We start from the raw sequence: 18,221 nt of genomic DNA, 5'->3' as shown, positions 1-18,221 counted from the left end.
TTGCTGTATGGTGTATTGGTTTTTTGGCCTATCCTTTAGGGCTCCTGTGGCCCTGATGATTGGCCAAGACCAGTTAGGCTTTTATAGGGGCAGAAACAGGTGGGCCTAGGTGATGGGTGAGTCATCTTTCTTATATACCACCCCCAACGGTATTTAGCTATACCTATGGTCCCAAAATAATGAAGGTGATAACCTGGGTACCATACGGTATTTTTAAATTTGTCTCTATCCTGCCATTGTCCAGTAGATTTTATCTAAGAACTCTTTCCTACTTTCTACTCTACAAGGTTGAGTCCGCTCTGGTGGCATTGTCCTACCAGGATGGAGAGAGGTTGCTGGTGATGAAGCATGACATGATTTTTGTGTAAGGCCTCCTCTTCCAGAAAAAGGATTCTTTCTTTAACGTGACTGGACAGACCATTAGCCCACCCCAATAGGGTTTTGGACTACACCTCTAAGTATAGGGTACTGTAGGAGTCATCTGAGAGCCACTGCACCTTGTTGTGGTTACACAGTAGTGTGTGCATGCTCATACCAAATTAAAATACTCAGAAAATGCCAACAGCCATCCGGTCTGAATTTCAGGCTATGGTAGTTGCATCAGGCATCCTTTCCACAACTGACTACGTCAATGCCTGCAGTCTGGGCTTCAACTAATATAGAATACAGCTGTAAAGCTAGCCCTTGGAATTCATAAATTTGAGCACATCACTGAAACCAGACATAAAAATTGCACTGGCCTCGTGGAAAACAAAGGTACTTTTTAAAGTTGTATGTCTGATCCATAAATCAATACATTGTTCCAGGGCCTCTGCTTTCATGGCCTATGCCATCACGTATACTCCAGGGTGTGTTTTGCGATCTGCCATGGAGGTCAGGACAATTGTTCTCTGTTCCAAAACAGCCAGACTGGCAGGAACATCTATTTTAGTTGAAGCTTTTAAGGTGTGGAACCACGCAATTGTTTTTTTTAAACACTTGTATTGCGTTTTCCATTATGAAATCAATATACACATGCAAAACTAGAAGATCCAAACCAGTCTTCCTATTATAAAGAGGAGCTCCAATGAATGTATATGCATCAAGTGTCTGAGCACTTTAGATCGGGCCAACAAGATCAACACCCAGCAGTTCCTTGTTTCAGGGGTCGGTGTCCCTTGATTCTCTCCATGGGTTACATATTTTGTTAAATTGTTGCGGGCACCCGTTGGCTTTCTAAACTTTATTCTCCTGCATGCATTAGTCCATATTCATCAGCACTGCAGTACCCCCTGTATAGCCGGGGTCCCCCAGAGTGGGGCAATGCATCTACTAGCCACCGTCCTTGCAATGTTGCAATGCAATAGAGTATAAGTAGGTATGGTTTGATCCCTCCATATCCCCAACTTTGCCAGTGAAGGAGAGAGGCTTATCTTCCCCCTGTAGTTGTCACTATCATTTGATTCACTTGCACCCGGAAGGTTTGGATTTGCAGGCGGCCCCACAACATATGGACCAGTGTGCCCATCCTACCACACACCCTCAGACATTTCTCATCACTGATTTTCCACATTTTAAACAGACTTGTGCTGGTGTATTGGTGGAATATGTTAGGTTGTACCAGCTGGAAGCCTGCCCTGATAGCCACCTCTCCGCAGGCTGTGCCTTCTAGCAACCCCAAGTCTTGTTCCCATATTTATTTTAATACTAGCAGAGGTGGGTGATTGACAATGAGCAATGAGTGTCCTACATATTTGTGAGATGGCGTGCTTATTAAGCGGTCCCCCAATACCCGATATTCCTGAGGAGCTGGCTCCACCATCTCTTGTAGGTGAACCCTAGATTTGTTCAGAGCCTGCCTAACCTGCAAACATGAAAGCATTTGACTGACTGCTAATTGATACTGGATTTGTGTGCGCCCCTCCAAGCAATTGGGAATTGCGTAGTTTAAAAAAAAAAAAAAACTTATTTTTTGTCTAAATATAAAGACAATTGTGACTTACCTTTTAAAATCAGTTCCAAAATGTTTGTTAGGCATCGTTATTATTTTGCTCCTTTTTTCTCTGACCAGCCAAGCGCTATGATGTCTCTGAGGTCTATGTTTGCACTTAATAAGTATGTAGTCATTCATTCAAGGTACACATTCTGGTGGAGATCATTGCAATAAATATACAAGGTACTTGCATGCGAGTGCACTTTCTAATGCTCATTGATAGAGAAACGAATTCTGGAAACAGCAACCAAAACGGTTGTATTAACATTATTGTCTCCTGTTTCATAGGTGTGGTAAAGAAGATGGAAGAATACTATCGATCCTACGTGACCGCACCTGGAGCCATTGCAACTGTTTATAATATCCCAGCTCAACATGGGTTTGTAAGTATTATAAATCAATTAAGTACGAATTTTTACGTGATAAGAATATCCAGGAGTACCATTAACACATTCGCAGCTTGAGCAGAGGGCGTTGATGAGGGAGTGGTGCTGTCACTGAAAATGTCTGTGTAGCATGAAACATTTAAGTTGTTTATGGCTCCTTTGACTTTGTCCAGCGACTCTGGTCTCTAAGAAGCTCACAAATACAATCTCTGGGAGTGGGAGAGAGGTACAGAGGCCAGGATGGAGAGAGGATGTCAGGATGAATGGAGAAATGGGTGGATGATGGAGAGAAAGACAAACAGAGGATGGATGCACAGATAGGTGGGTAGAGCAGGGATAGATGGCTAGAAGGATGGACGATGGATTGATGGAGAAAAGGGTGAATGAGAAGATGGATGAATGATCGAGAACAAAGATGGAGGGATGTATGAATAGATGGAAAAAGTACAGAAAGGGTGGGAAAAGGGAAAGAAAGCAAGATAAAAAAGAAAGTAGGAAAGAGAGAAAGAAAAAAGACTGAAAGAAAGACGGAGAGAAAGAAGGACATTTTAGGCAGAGCAATCGCACGAATGACTGCTGGGTTTTCTTTGCCTCACTTGCTCAATCAGAACTACTGGGGACATGTTGGGGGTGGATTATTTCCCTAATTACTCCCTTGAGAATAACTCACCCCACTGTCGGCCTTCCAAACTGTTCCTAAGCTCTTGGAGTCTGCATAGTCTTTCCTTGTGGCGTGACTCTTTCTCACACACAATTCACACAAACGAAAAAGTATGGCTCTCTCTTCACACAATTCACAAGACTAACTTTAAAAGCACTCTTTGCTACAGGAGTGGGTGAGAATATATGTGTTGATGACCTTTGTGTCATGATGTTCTACACAGTCCTAGCTTCTATCATTATCCCAGCCTAGACCTTCCTGTTAGCACAGTAGTGCTTAGTAGATATTTGACAATACAAGGACCCAAAGGAATGGTGCCAGGGTTTTATTGCTAATATTAGTCATTAGATGGTTGACTAGGGAGACTGGGGACTTCTAGTCTACTTACCACCATTTCTTGGGTTCGTTCATCCAGTAATGTGTGTTTTGTGCTTAATACCATTTATGCTCCGTGTTCCGTAAATCACTTAATTAATCCACATCTTGTGTATCTCCATTTATTAATAACCCTCCATGCCTCTTTCGTGCTTAGTTTAAATTTTGCATTCATAGTTCCACATTTCTAAGTTCTGGAATCCTGTTGTGCTTTTGTTTCATTCAGCCATTATCATGCAATTTTAAGCTATGATGATTCAATTGGAAGCATTCAAATCCACACGAACGGTGACTTTATCAAGTAATTTACTGACACACTATCCTTCAGTAAACTGTTCATATATCTATACTTCTAACTTGTGTATGCCTGTGCAATTCATTCTTTCATTCAACCTTCAATAGCCGGTGTTGTTATACAGAGCTTAAAACAGAGGGTTAGCTGGTTTCTAAACACTACCAACAGTGACAGGTGGATAAGTAAAGTTTTGCCAGGCATTTTATTTCAGGGTCCACTTTGTTACACATAATAAGGAGCTTTTCAAGCATCTGATGACCTGTGATTAATTTGCAGTGACCACAAGGCCTTGAGAAATAATGGAACTCATGAGACTGAGTGTACTACTTTTGGTTACTTAGAATGGGAGGCTGAGAGTCACATCAAGGTGCAATTTAAAACCATAATATAGTTTGAAAGACGTGGTGATGACATCATTAAATGGATTTGGCAGTTATTATGCGCTGAAAGATCATCATAGTATGGAACCACTATGACAGCAATTCATTGAGGTTAAAAGACACATCGACACAATCTATCATGCTTTGATTATAAGATCTACTTGGAAGCATCTTATTTTTTGAACCCGCTAATTTATTTTCCCTTTACGTTCCTCACATGAGCCCTGAAGAAGTGGTTAGTGAGCAGCGAAACATGTGTTGGCTGTGACTGTATCAGAATATTAAGAACTATTCCTGGGACTTGTACTTTGTTTAAAATGTGATTAAAAAGTTATCACTGTAAAGAAACCTTGGGTGGTAATGTACTGGTATTATAAGTAAAACTTTTTTTGAAAGAGGATTTTAAAAGAAAATTGTTTTCAATAAAAGAAAAAGTGAAAAAAGTGAAGGTGAATGGGTTAATTAATATGTAGCTAGTTGATAATGCTCCCCACTGATGTGTATATATGTTTCCTTGTAACATCTGTTTATTGGGTTACCGATATGGTGGGTAGTAGCCTAGCACAGTGCCAGTCACATCTGTAACCCATAATATAATCAAACATTGATAGCTAAATGTTTGTTGTTGATTAATGATTAAATGAATTTGTGGAAAGTTCAACGCCGCCTGGTGTCAGATTAGCTGTATTATTTATACAACATGTATCAAGGGTATAAAAGAAATCCCCATGTGAATAATTATATTTTTGGTATTTTTCCTATGGAGGCTGTCCTAATGCAGCTGTGTTCCATAAAAGTTCTACTTTGAACTTCATCATGAACGTGTTTTATTTATTTATTAATAGGCTTCTACAAAGTGAAGTACAGGAAAAAAGACCATTTGTTGAGGATCACACAATTTAGTCAAGGGACAAACTTTGAATGATAAACCAGGCTCATTAGCGCGTGATTAATTGGCTACTAGAACTCATTTCGTCTAATATCCTAATTTTTTTTGAAACATTTCTAATTAATCAATTTCTTCCTCTTATAAAAGTAATTCGTTCATTTGTGCACGACATACACTCTCTTCTTAAACCCCTCAGACAATTAATGGGACCTGTGCTAGCTGACTGCGTAATATATGGATAATAAACCTACCTGCAGTGAGGACATATTTAGAAAGGGCTTCCACTATAGGTAAGGAGTCTTCCAGCATTAGCCACGTCCTGTTTACCAGCGGACTGTAAAAACTCCACAGAAATTAACATATGAACATAGACTTATGTGGATGCTGCTTTACATATCCTGCAGGTGGTCTTGTTATTGCTACCTGTCAAAACGTACTTGGTGTCACTTCATAGCCAATGCAGCAATGGGAACCATCAACAGGGTAATTGTATTTAATAAAATGTCTTCTCTTACCTGCACGACTTGCACGTGCTGCGGCCACAGCAGAGCAGAGGGGTTCTTTCTCCAAGGATTAAAACTGAAGTATTTTATGTGTCTATTGTAGCTTCACAGACTCTTTCTTTCTACTTTGCTTTGAAGGGTGCTGGTTCCGTCCTATATGCTGTACCACTAAATGAAATGTAAATCCTTAGATGTTTTCTAGGGTGATGTTGGTCGGTAATAGGGTGTAGACTGGGATTTTTTCCTCTTGAGGTTTGGTGAGTGCTGAACTAGGGACAATTCTGTGTTGAAGAATCAAACGTTTGTCCGAGTTCTAAGTGAAACCCAAACTTGTGAGCCTGCGTCAAGATGTAGGAGGTATGTGCAAATGTCTGCGTCTACCAGTGTGCAAGTTTGGGGATTTGTATTATTTGAGGGTGCTGAATGGATGTTTTAAGGAGGTCTAGTACCTTACCGTAGTAGAGCGCTGTACACAACAGTGACCCGGCCTTGCTGAAAGGTTTGTCATGGGATACGTCAGAATGAATGCCTTTGAATGGGTGACAGCAATTTACTCCCATCAAAATGTGTTAACTTTCTAAGATTATATAGTAGAACAGATTATGAAATATGTATGGTGTGTATCTTCTACCGCGCTTGTTGCGGTGCGAAGAACCTGATGCGACTATCTTGGCTCTTCGTACGCCTGCGGGAGTTAAGGTCTATACAAAGGGCAATCAATGACATATTCCGAGACCACCTTACGAGCGTATATACTGAACCATCACAGCCAGCCCTCGGGGACGTGGAGAGCTTGCTGGCAGGCTCCCACTTGCCCACTCTCTCCTTTTCACAGAGAGCCTCCCTGGACTCCTGCATCAATAGGCAGGAGATCATTGCGGTGATCAAGAACCTCAAGCCAGGAAAATCGCCGGGCATCGCCGGGCTCCCGGCTGAATTTTATCACACATATGTGGGCGACCTCGCCGATAAACTTTTAGAAGTGTTTGATAAGCCTCTAACAAGTGGCTGCCTATCCAACTCCGAGAGGTAGGCAGTGGTGATGATGATACCCAAACTGAATCTGGATCCTGAGTATGTGACGGCATATCGAGCTATGTCATTGCTTAACCTTGACACAAAAATCCTTAGCGGTGTCGTAGCAGTTAGACAGGATGTCTCCTGTTGCCGCTTCTCTCTGCGATTGCTATGGAACCTTTAGCAGCTGTGTTGTTGGGTAACGGGACCCTGGGGATACAGCTGGGGGGACCAACCATGTGGTCTACTTGTACACTAATAAAGCATTGGTGTTTTTGCTTCAGCCGGCCTGCTTCAGCCGGCCTACTCAGTGCCTATTCTCCTTAACCTTCTCAGAACATTTAGGGAAATACCAGGACTACATGTTAATTCGGGCAAGTTTAAGCTTTTCCCTCTGGAGCGACTGGCTGGTGCAATGGAGGATGCTCTCCCACGGGTGGGAATTCCATGAATTTACACAGCTACCAGATATTTGGGGATGCAGTTGAGTCACATGGCCTCCGAATTTCAAGAGCACAATATTGGGTGAGTGGTGGGAGGGGATTTGGTCTTCCGTTCGGTTCTTGAAGACGTCACCGCTCTCCCTTATAGGGAGAGTGGCTCTAGTAAAAAGTATCATTGTACCCCGCTGTCTGTATACCTTACGGAATACACTACATGCCATCCCTCACTCTTACTTTTGAACTTTGGTCAAACTAATAGCTGATCTGCTCTGGGGTACTGGACGACACCGGGTCCGGCTTGCCACCCTGCAGCGACCATGGCACCAAGGAGCTTTCAGCATGCTATTCACTAGTTTGATGAGGTGGACAGTTGGGAAAAGAGGCTGCCTAATGGCACATATAGAGACAACCACTTACAGGTTCTTATGATGTTGGGGGACTGAGTTCTCCATGAAATTCCCTACATTATTTGCCAGGTCAAAAAGGTCTGGGAGGAGGCAGTACGTAGGGTGCTTCGACGAGCCCCCTATGCACCCGAGATGCCCCTATGGGTGGTACAGCGCTTCCTTCATATTGCCGACTGCATGTCGGTGCAGAGGTGGAGGGATGGGGGCTGTGAGGTTATGGGAGATCTATTTACAGAGCAGCGATTTATTACACATAGAGAGGCCGTTGACGCTTTTTCCCTTGGTGAGGGACAATATCTACAATATTTGAACATTTTTAGCGTGGAGCGGGAGCTCTGATCCCCTTCCCGTTGGAGCTGGTTAAATCCATTACACTCATCACTATATTGGTAGAGGGTTGATGCCTGATTACTCATTTATATAGAGCCCTTAGAGAGGATCATCCGTTCGCAGGGCTCCAAATCGAGCACCGTGGGGATGGTCTTCTGGAGCAACCTTTGATGCCCATAGAATGGGAGCAAATACACAAGGGAGTTAAATTGGTGACTTCTAACACATGATTTAAACTAATCTAATATAATGTTGTACATCAGTTATATCTCACTCCCAAGACACTACACAAAATTTATCCAGATTGTGTGGAGAGTTGCCCAAAGTATATCTGTGCGTGGGCAGATTTCATACACGTGGTCTGGTCATGCCCAGTTTTGGTTTCCTACTGGCAAACTGTACATGACAGCTTAAACTCTGCAATGGGCTGGGAGACTCAACTGCGAATACAGTAGATGCTGGTTGGTTTGCTCCCTTCCTCGTCGAACAGGTGACTCAGTCGACGATTCCTCCTTCTGGGTCTGGTATTGGCCAAGAGGCGAATTGCTATGGGTTGGCTTTGGCTATTGCGCCCCCTCTGTATAAGTGCCTGGCAGCAAGATGTTCTCGAGTGGGCAGGAGCGGAGGAGATATGTATGTGACACATTTGCACTGATGACAAATTGGCGGATGACTTTAGGGCCTGGCCTCTTATGATGACTGACCTACAGAAGGTGGTCACTGGAGATGGGACTGGGATAGGGACGTCCCCGGATACATGTGCGCCATGCACTGGACGGATCCCTTTGAGCGTAGTATAAGGATGTAGGGCCCAATGACTCTTAAAGGTAGCCTCTCAGACATACATACATACTCCTACTATCAACATTTGCCCGTTTGTTTACACACAGTGGGATCATGGTACGGGAGGGTGGATTTATTTGGGAGTTTATTTGTTTTCCTTTTTCTTTTCTGTGAGTAGAAGCCACACAGCTGTGAATGGTGGAATGTAAAGTCTTAAGCACATGTTGAGCCCTGTATGCAGCATGATTCTATTATTTGATACTATACATAATGCTGCTCTCTCACCACCTGTATCACCATGATATGAACGCCACTGACTACGCGTGTATATTTATTTTGTGAATGTCCTGTAATTTGTGATGAAGTCTTTTATACTCTGGGGGATGAGACGTGTTTGTCCTGTGATTACATGCGGAAAAGCCAATAAAGTTTATGGGAAAAAAATGTATGGTGTTTATCTGTATGGTCAATGTAAAGTTGTAATGATGATCTAGCATTATTAATCAATTTGCTTGAACAATGGCAATTCGAATTGTGATTCAAAGCAAAATAAACTGTACTACATAATAATATGTTGATGACTATCACGCTGTAAAGTGTGACATTCTTTCTAAATGTCACAGGGAATGTCAGAGGGAGCAAACACATAGGGGCATATTTACAAGGAAATGGGGCATCAGCTCTGATGCCCCAGTTTTCTTGCCCTTCCCTCAGCCCCCCCTAACGGCACCATGGTAGTGCTGTATTTCCAATACAGCGCACCATGGTGCTCGTTAGCACAACTGCTCCAAATTTTTGGTGCAGTTGTGGCGCTTTGGTGGACTAGCGTCAAAAATGTTGGCGCTAGTCCAGCAAAGCTCAGGGAGGCCCACAGGGTATAGCACTAGCCTCACTTTAATGCCTGCCCTCGGTAGATTTCACTGCACCATTTTTTTGGACCTCCCTGCGAGGGAACGCCTCCCTTCCATACCTTATACCTGGAGCACAGATAATGAGGCGCAAGGGTTTACAAAGTGGTGCAATGTAACACTTGCGCCACTTTGTAAATATGGCGCAGGGTGAGGGCCTGCTTAGCCCCACTGTAGCGTAAAACAAAATGACGCTATGGCAGCGCTAAGGGACACAAAGGACTTGTAAATGTGCCCTATAGAGCCTTAGGGTACGAGCCCCAGGAAGGGACCATGTAGTGTTGAAGTAGTGATGGCTAGCGGTCTCTATTTGAGCCTCAAAGTTCCCCTTTAATCCTGTCTTTACTCAAAGAGATCTTCAGTTGCGTCACAAAATGGAGGCAGTTGCGCAGTTGAGCCTGTAAACATAGAAAATTATGATCGCTCAGTTTATTCCGAGTACTTGTATCAGGACCCATCAGGGTATGAAACAAGGATGAAATCTGGGTCCCCCTCACTGCACGTGCACCAGACCCTTGTATCAAAAACACAAGCTCACCACCTCCTCTTCTCTGGATCTATCTTGACAGTCTGACATGTAATGCTAATGTTTTGTACTATACGTCCCTCCACCCTTCGATAAATACATTATTTCAAAGTAGTGCCCCTCTGTTTTCTAATTCGCTCAATCCTGTACTATACTCTTAACTATGATTTTCTGTTTTTGCCAATTAATATTTTTGATTATATGATTTTATAAAGCTTTTCCCTATCACTTTATTTTCACATCTTGTAGTGCTATATGTATAACAAGTTCTGTTACCCACTCCAATGAAATTATACGACCGAAGTGAATCCTGTTGGGATTTCCTCTTATGACAGGCAGCAGACATTTAGCTGAACGTGTCATTTTATAGGTTCACCACAAAATCGGAAGAAATACTATGTGTCGCCTGCCTATCGGTGTCAGTAATCTGCACTATTTTTCGACCATCTATTGGTTTATGGAAATATTACATGTTGGTTAAATGGTGTGGATATCAATCTTCTTCGCAGTCATATCGCGCATGCGTACATTCGGGTATCCCATTGGCTCTCCACATATGGAGTCGTACGTCTCAAAGAAGACAGGAGGAATTCCTGAGACTCAGTGCTTCAATCACTTTTATTGCACATTATATTTTCTTTAATGAATCACTGATGTGTGTTGCGCTTGTTTTGTAGCCTACTGACCGCCATGGAGGCGCGTGCTGCTCTACCAACTCAGACTACATCAACAACTGTAACTACAACGCTGCCTACGAGCTCCTGAACCACATATACGGCGGGCTACAGGTAATAAGCAACCCTGCACATTGCTCACAATTCGCGTGTTCATTAGAAGTAGGCATTTCCAAATACACCCCGCTGTGATGAAAGCACTTTTTTAAAGTGACAACAGTGCTTTGCGGTAGTGACTGCTATAGCGTGTGAAGCTTAAAGAAATCATCTAGATTCCCTTCCAGTTTAATTGCATGAAATACCATTCATTTATTGAGGTTGGAATAAGCTTGGTTAATTCGAGTGTGTAACATGTCAACTTCAAAATCCATACTTTTCTCAAAACTTTGGTAAACACCACAGAAATAAGTTTCTTTTTCTATTAGGCAGCCATCCAAATATTGTAATTCTAGGGCTAGCTGTGACGGATATCTTGTCAGTATTCTCTTCCAAGCTGAGATCAGCGACCCATTCAGAAAGTTTCACCTGCTTCAAACGCTTGTAAAACAGAAATAGCTGTCCTTTTCGTTTCTCAGAGACAATTGAGCATAAAGTCTCTGCTTAATTGTAATGTAAATCGAGCAGTAGCTGGGACCGCAAATGGTAGAAGGTATAATTGAAACACAGTTTACTATGCAGTTGTAAAATTTATGAAAATAGTTAAATAAATGTAAACCAGAAGACGAAGGAGTTCAGATCTGCTGATAACTGAAATGGAATAGAGAATCACAATTTAGATACTTTATAATATTGCTTTCTACTGAGTTCATCGGACATTTATTTAGAGTCTTTTTGATACTAGTGAGAAATGTAGGGTTTGTATGAATGTTTTGCCTTAACACTACTTCTGCTGATAATAATAACTACATTTATGTAGCGCCTAACACGCTCGCGTTTTTAGGCACCATGTAAATAACACAACTAATCAATCTCATGTTTTTAAACGTATCTTTTAAACATTTTAGCTGATAGTAAAATGGCTGAAAAGTATTTTCTAACTTTAACAGTCGGTAATGTAGGTATAGTTGTAAAGCTGTTGGCTCTGTTGTGGTATCTGCAGACATCAGACAAACGGTGGACGTCCTGAGCCGGTGAACCCCGATAGTTGGCTGTGATTGCCGCAGTTGTTAACGTGGCCATCGTCTCCACAACAGTCCCATCTTCACAGCAGCCACTGAAAGGTACTCTTTCCTGGTGTACCTAAGTGCACTTTCCCCACGCACTTCAGCCACCTGGGCACGCCCCAGCATGGCCGGCCCTGGACTCCTCATCACCGCTTTGAGTCATCTACTGATCTGAGCCTGGGGCAGGGATCTCCCTTTCAGAACAGTTTGACCATGGGGCAGTCAGTCGCTTAATACCAGGGTCTTTGCCTGCGAGAAAGGCCTTTTAGAGTCGGCTGTTGCAGAGGAAAAGTAGGATGAAACACTAAACTCCTAAATGATTTAGAATTATGGACTGCAATGCTTAATTTGCTTGCGTTGAGGGATGGATACGGGAGCCAGCGTGAAAGTGGCTTTGTGGTTGAATGATTAGTACTGTAGTGAGCTTTCAATGGACCCTCTGATTATTAATCTCCTTTTATAGTTTGTCTTTTCCATGCTGCCTGTATTATGGTTTATGCTTGAACATGCAGATAAGACTTTTTAAACAAAAATGATAGGATCTTTGCAGGATAGAACACAGGATAGTGGGTTTATTCTATATATCTAAGTTCTCACGGCCACCAACCTGGCCTCTTTCTGTACTTTGGAGTGTGCCATTAAGATATAATACAAACTGCATGTTTTTCTTTCTGTGTTTTCAGAAACCATCCACTTCCCATGTAACAGAAGGAAAGGTAAGTCCTTCCTTGTGCATTATTGGGTGATTCTTGTCAAATCACTTCATCAGTCCTTGCCTGAAAATCAGTGATGAAACTGGAGAAAGTCTAACTGGGTACAGCAAAAAAAGGGGAAAGTCATGAGCACAGAGCCAATGACCCTCAGCCGTGGCATTATTATTTTAAGAACACTTTAATGATTTTCACTATATCATCTATGTAAATTAAACCAACAATTACCTCCATTAGACATCTCCACACATCAGCGCATACATAGCTTCATCCAGCGATAAAGTATCTCCATTCTCTTAGATAAATAATTTTATATTATAACATGGTATCATGATATTAGCATGTCTACTGGGGGAGGAGGTCAAATAAAAAATGGCAACTTAGTCTTCTTATCAGCATCAAGGCCACTCACTAGCCTTAAAGCTCCCCTACGCCAGCGTCTCCCGTTCATCTACTCATTTGCTCCATATCTTCTCAATTTTTTATGGACATCCCATGTCTTTACAAACCAGCTTCTTCATTATAATGTGTTTTTCCATACCAGTCCCCTATTCGTGCACGTGGGGCATTTCTGTACTCTGCCATTTCTGAACAATATCCCATTTGGCAGCTGCGAAACCCAGATTTATCAAACTTTTCTATCTTGTGTTAGTGTCACCCTATATTTCTAGTAGGCCAAGGGTGCTTCCATCTCAAGTGCAATGTTGGTATTTCCATCTGCAGTCGCTTTGAATTTTGAGACATTCCTATATAATATGTAAGAAAGTGTTCTCCTTGTAGTAGTCCTGATCCTGAACTGGTCCTGATCATCCAGGTACTGCTCCTGCTGGTCTTCTGAGTCCTGGCCTTCTTGTTCTTTTCAGTTCTCATAACCTGGCCTATGCTCTCCAGCAGGTCCTAGATCTCTTTTTTGTCCTGTTGGTAATGTTTCCACTTCTCCCAGTCCTTCAGGACCTGAAGTGCCACAACCTACTCCTAGGCCAGGATCAGAGATCCAAGGTACAGCCTTTTCTTGAGATTAGTCATTTTTATCAGAAAATATTAAACATCTATTACACTTTTCTGTTTCTCATTTTTTATATGAATCTGTGCAGTCCCTAAAGAATTGGCTCTTTGCCATTCATTTTCAGTACAGTTCTTTTCCAACTAACTTAGTTGATTTAATCATGTGGTCTTAGGGCCTGATTTAGAACTTGGCAGAGGGGAATAATCTGTTATAAACATGACAGATATCCCGTCCACTGTTTTATAATCCCATTATATCCTATGAGGATTGTAACACGTCGGACAAGATATTTGTCACGTTTGTGATGGAGTATCCATAAGCCAAGTTCTAAATCTGGCCCTAAGTCTTTAGAACTACACCAGAAATACATAATTAATGGTAAATATCAGACTGACAGTGATGGCACTCTGAAACCATTTCTGGCTCCCTCCTTGTGAATAATACTTGGATTAGTAAGTGTTAGAAATGGAGTCTGTAGTTGGCAGTTGGTTTGCAACCTGTCCAAGTAGGGACCCTCACTCTAGTAAGGATAAGGGCGATACCCGCTCATCCCCTTGGTAGCTTGGCACGAGCAGTCAGGCTTATCTCAGAAGCAAAGTGTAAAGCATTTGCACATAACACACAGTAATTCAGTGAAAACACTACAAACGTACACCACACGAGTTTTAGAAAAATAGCCAATAGTTATCTGTGTACAACAAGACCAAAACGAGATAAATCCAACATACAGTAATAAAGATATGAATTTTGCAAAAATTAACTTAAAAATACAGTACCTTAAAGTCAGTAGCTCTGTCAGGGGCTATCACAGCGTTGTGAACAACAAATCCAACAGTTCAGGCCGGCTGAGGCGTCACTGGCCAGCTACAGTGTTGGAAGACCCGCAAACAGTACCTTGGGATTGTAGGGCATTGTGATCCGTGCGATGAGATCCGGAGAGTGGCGTCGCAGGTGTCGGTTCTGGAGGTCGGTGCGGGGGTCATAAGGGCCTTGAAGTCGCACGCGTTGTGGATCAAACTCCAGGCTGATGAAAGCAGGAGTGCTGGTGTCCATAGTGTCTGGGCTGTGGTGCGAAGCGGGACGATGAGATGTGCGGTGCCCACAGGTCACGGTGCAGGCAGCGGCTCGGTGATGGCATCCAGCGGTGTTGGTGAGACCAAGGCTGCAGTGTGGAGCAGGGCGGTGCGACGTGCGGTGTCACCAGCTCACGGTGCAAGCAGCGGTGGCGTCGTTGCTGAGGCGATGGTGATAGTAGGTCCAAGATGACAGTGCGGCATGGGACGGGCTCTGTGCGGCGTCCATGGCTCACAGTGCAGACAGGGATGCCTGGTGACAACACTGGAGTTTATGGTGCTGGCACCGGTGGACCGGGACTTCGGTGCAGCATGGGACGGTGCATCGTGTACCTCATGGGCGGTGTCACAGGCCACAGTGCAGGCAGCGGCACCAGTGTCAGCAGAAGCAACATCGTCAGGGATGCCCAGGCTGCGGTATGAGCAAAGCGATGCCGGAGAACTGGGCCCACAGGTCACGGTTCAAGCAGTGGCTCGGTGGTGGTATCAGATGGTGGCATCCGTGAGACCAGGGTCAGGCACTATGAAGCAGGGCAGTGTGACTTTGGGCAGCAGCGGCAGGTCACGCTGCAGGCCAGCAGCGTCATTGGAGGTCTTGCAGTGGTTTGTCTTCTTGAACAGCACAAAACAAACAGTTCCAAGTGCTGTAGGCAGATGAAACTGAAGTCTTTGGTATCCCTGAGATTTCCAGCAGGAGGCAAGCTCTACTCCAAGCCCTTGGAGAACTTTCTTAAGCAGGATATACAACAACCTTCACCGTTTGCTCTCTTTTAAGGCAGAAGCAGCAACTGCAGGCCAACCTAGAAAATGACACACAGCAAAGGGGCAGTACTCCTACTCAAGCTCTTCAGCGCTTCTCCTTGGCAGAGGTTCCTCTTGATCCAGAAAGATTCTAAGTCTGAGGTTCTGGGCCCACTACTTATACCCCCTTCTGCCTTTGAAGTAGGCATACTTCCAAGGGAAGTCTCTGATGTTCACAAGATCCTGCCTTGCCCAGTCCTGGCCCCAGGCATACTTCTGAGGGTTGGAGGCTGCATTGTGTGAGGGGAGGCACAGCCGTTTCAGGTGGAAGTGACCACTCCTCCCTCCACTCTAGCCAAGATGGCCCATTAGGATATGCAGGCTACACCCCAGCTCCCTGTGTGTCACTGTCTAGAGGGAATTCACAACTGACCAACTGTCAGTCTGACCCAGACTTGGAATACACAAGCAGGCAGAGGCACAGAATGGTTTAAGCAAGAAAATGCCCACTTTCTAAAAGTGGCATTTTCAAACTGACAATCGAAAAACCAACTTTACCGAAAGGTGTATTTTTAAATTGCGAGTTCAGAGACCCCAACTCCGTATTTCTATCTGCTCTCAAAAGGAAACTACACTTTAGACTATTTAAAGGCAGCCCCCATGTTAACCTATGAGAGATAGGCCTTGCAAAAAAATGAAAACCGAATTTAGGAGTAATTCACTGTTAGGACATGTAAAACACATCAGTACATGTCCCACCTTTAACATACATTGCACCCTTCCAATGGGGCTGCCTACTGCCTACTTTAGGGGTGCATTACATGTATAAAAAAGGAAGGTTTGGGCCTGGCAAGTGGGTACACTTGACAGGTCAAATTGGCAGTGCAAGACTGCACACACAGACACTGCAGTGGCAGGTCTGAGACATGTTTAAAGGGCTACTCATGTGGGTAACACAATAAGTGCTGCAGGCCCACTAGTAATATTTGATTTACAGGCCCTGGGCATACATGGTGCACTTTACTAGGGATTTGTTAGTAAATCAAGTATGCCAATCATGGATAAACCAATCACCAATACAATTTACACAGGGAGCACTTGCACTTTAGCACTCATCTGCAGTGGTAAAGCGCACAGAGACAATAAACCAGCAAAAATAGAGTCCAGTATACCATAAAAACAGGAGGTCAGAAGGCAAAAACAGTAAGAAAAAAACTTAAAATAAATGCTCTGAAGATTTAGGTTTTGGTGGTAGGATCATGTTTTAGGATCACGAATAACTGGGCGTAAGCGGCCTGGTCTAGGCATCTGCACTCCTACTGTGCATTGTAGGAAAACCTTTGTACTGTAATTGCTTACCATTTCCCCCGACCTACCACTAGAAACTGCCACTTAGGGCTTATTCTTTCTACAACCTGCAAAAAATCATTTTTTCACCATTGTTGTTCCTCTATATGGTTGTAGCACACCTGTAGTTTCCTAAGTTTACTATTCAAGCAATATTTACATAAAACTCCTCCACTGTCTTACAAAGACCCTGTAGAATTCCAAAGCTGTAGGATCTTTTCATTAGGTAACAGATATCCAATCAGCCCCATTTTCCAGGACACAGCATTGGTTGCTGGTCTCCCAATGGGGCGATCTTCAAATTCCTTTGTTTTGTTTAACTGAAATTTTATGGACTAGGTCTCACAATTCTGAGGCCGAGATTCAGAGTCCATTCTCCCACAAGGATACTCTCCTAATTACAGGGGTTTTTAAAGGTATACAAAGAGAGTGAATGATAGTGAATTGTAGTGAAAATCGTATTTTTTCTCAAGCAACCGCCTAATCAAACAAGTTTCCTCTTTGTGATCACAGCCAAGTTAGGATCATCTAGGGCCCCACTTGAGAGCTGCATAGTTTACTTCCTCTTTCTGTTAGAGAGGCTTTATCAGTATTGAAGTTATTTAGGTGGAAAACAGTGCACAATGAGCGCTGTCAAATCAATGTAGAAAATATAGATGAAAACAAAATCTTCTAGATTGCAGCTGTATCTCAGAATGCCCTTTACATTAGAACTTCCATGCACTGTCTCTTCAAAAACTGATTCTATGGAATGTAATGATATATGATATGGGCAGCTGAATGGGAGGCTGCTGGTGCACGGCAGCACTTGTGAGTAGCTTGATAAATCTACTACTAAATCTATCCAGCCACGGCCCATCTTAATGGGCTGAGGGGCCACACCCCCTCACCTTTAGGCCATTATAAAGAATGTCTGTCAGCCTGACAGACACTCTTTATTTTCAGGTCAGGCAGCTAGAAGCTAGACATGTGCTAAATGCTGCTTGAGCTAAACTTTGCTAGGCTGAAGATGTCATAGCTCCTGTGGGAATGACAGCTTCATCCTTGCATAGCACCTCAAGGCCCTCCCCCTTGTGACAAGGGAGGGCGTCACTGATTGCCTAAGGCCTGGATCCTTCACTTCTAAGTTCTGAAAAGCCCAGATACCAGTGTCCATGAATCCTTGTCACAGACTGGGTCGGGGTCAGCAGTCTCACTTGTAGAGTCCGGCTGGACTCATACTAGCGTTTGGTAGTGACATGTTTCCACCAGCCACTCCTTGAGGGCTGGTTTCCACACTTAACCCATACCCATCCTTGACAGGTGTCACATGCCAGGTGACCCTGGTAATAAAAGTGGCTGGGAGCACGTGCCTGAGGCCAGTTCTAGTAACCACAATGCTGTGTCTGTGTGGTCATTTTAGGTAGAATGCGAGCCTAGGGCCCCCAACACTACAATGGCGACAAGTGGATCTGCCCCATGTGTGAGCCAGCTGCAGCTCGGTCACGCCTCAAGGAGGAAATGCACTTCGCGCCCCCACATCTGCCATCTGTAAGGCATGCTCCTGTAACCCCCTCCCCACCTGCCAGGACCCAGGGCACTGCCTGGCCATGGAGAAAACAAAAAGGCAAAGTGTACTGCAGCAACGAAGAG

General features: G+C 43.6%; 1 protein-coding gene across 1 annotated transcript in view; it reads left to right on the top strand.

Annotated features, from left to right (window-relative positions):
* LOC138288499 (poly(3-hydroxybutyrate) depolymerase-like) overlaps positions 1-18,221 on the top strand; it is a 240,661-nt gene that overhangs the window by 72,135 nt on the left and 150,305 nt on the right. Inside the window, exons 4-6 of the mRNA XM_069230048.1 lie at positions 2,261-2,355; positions 10,553-10,663; positions 12,396-12,428. Of these exons, the coding sequence (XP_069086149.1) occupies positions 2,261-2,355; positions 10,553-10,663; positions 12,396-12,428 (239 nt within the window). The remainder of the gene's footprint in view (positions 1-2,260; positions 2,356-10,552; positions 10,664-12,395; positions 12,429-18,221) is intronic.

The sequence above is a fragment of the Pleurodeles waltl genome, chromosome 4_1, assembly GCF_031143425.1.
Source record: "Pleurodeles waltl isolate 20211129_DDA chromosome 4_1, aPleWal1.hap1.20221129, whole genome shotgun sequence".
Classification (NCBI taxonomy): Eukaryota; Metazoa; Chordata; class Amphibia; order Caudata; family Salamandridae; genus Pleurodeles; species Pleurodeles waltl.
This window is presented reverse-complemented; position numbering and strand designations above follow the sequence as displayed.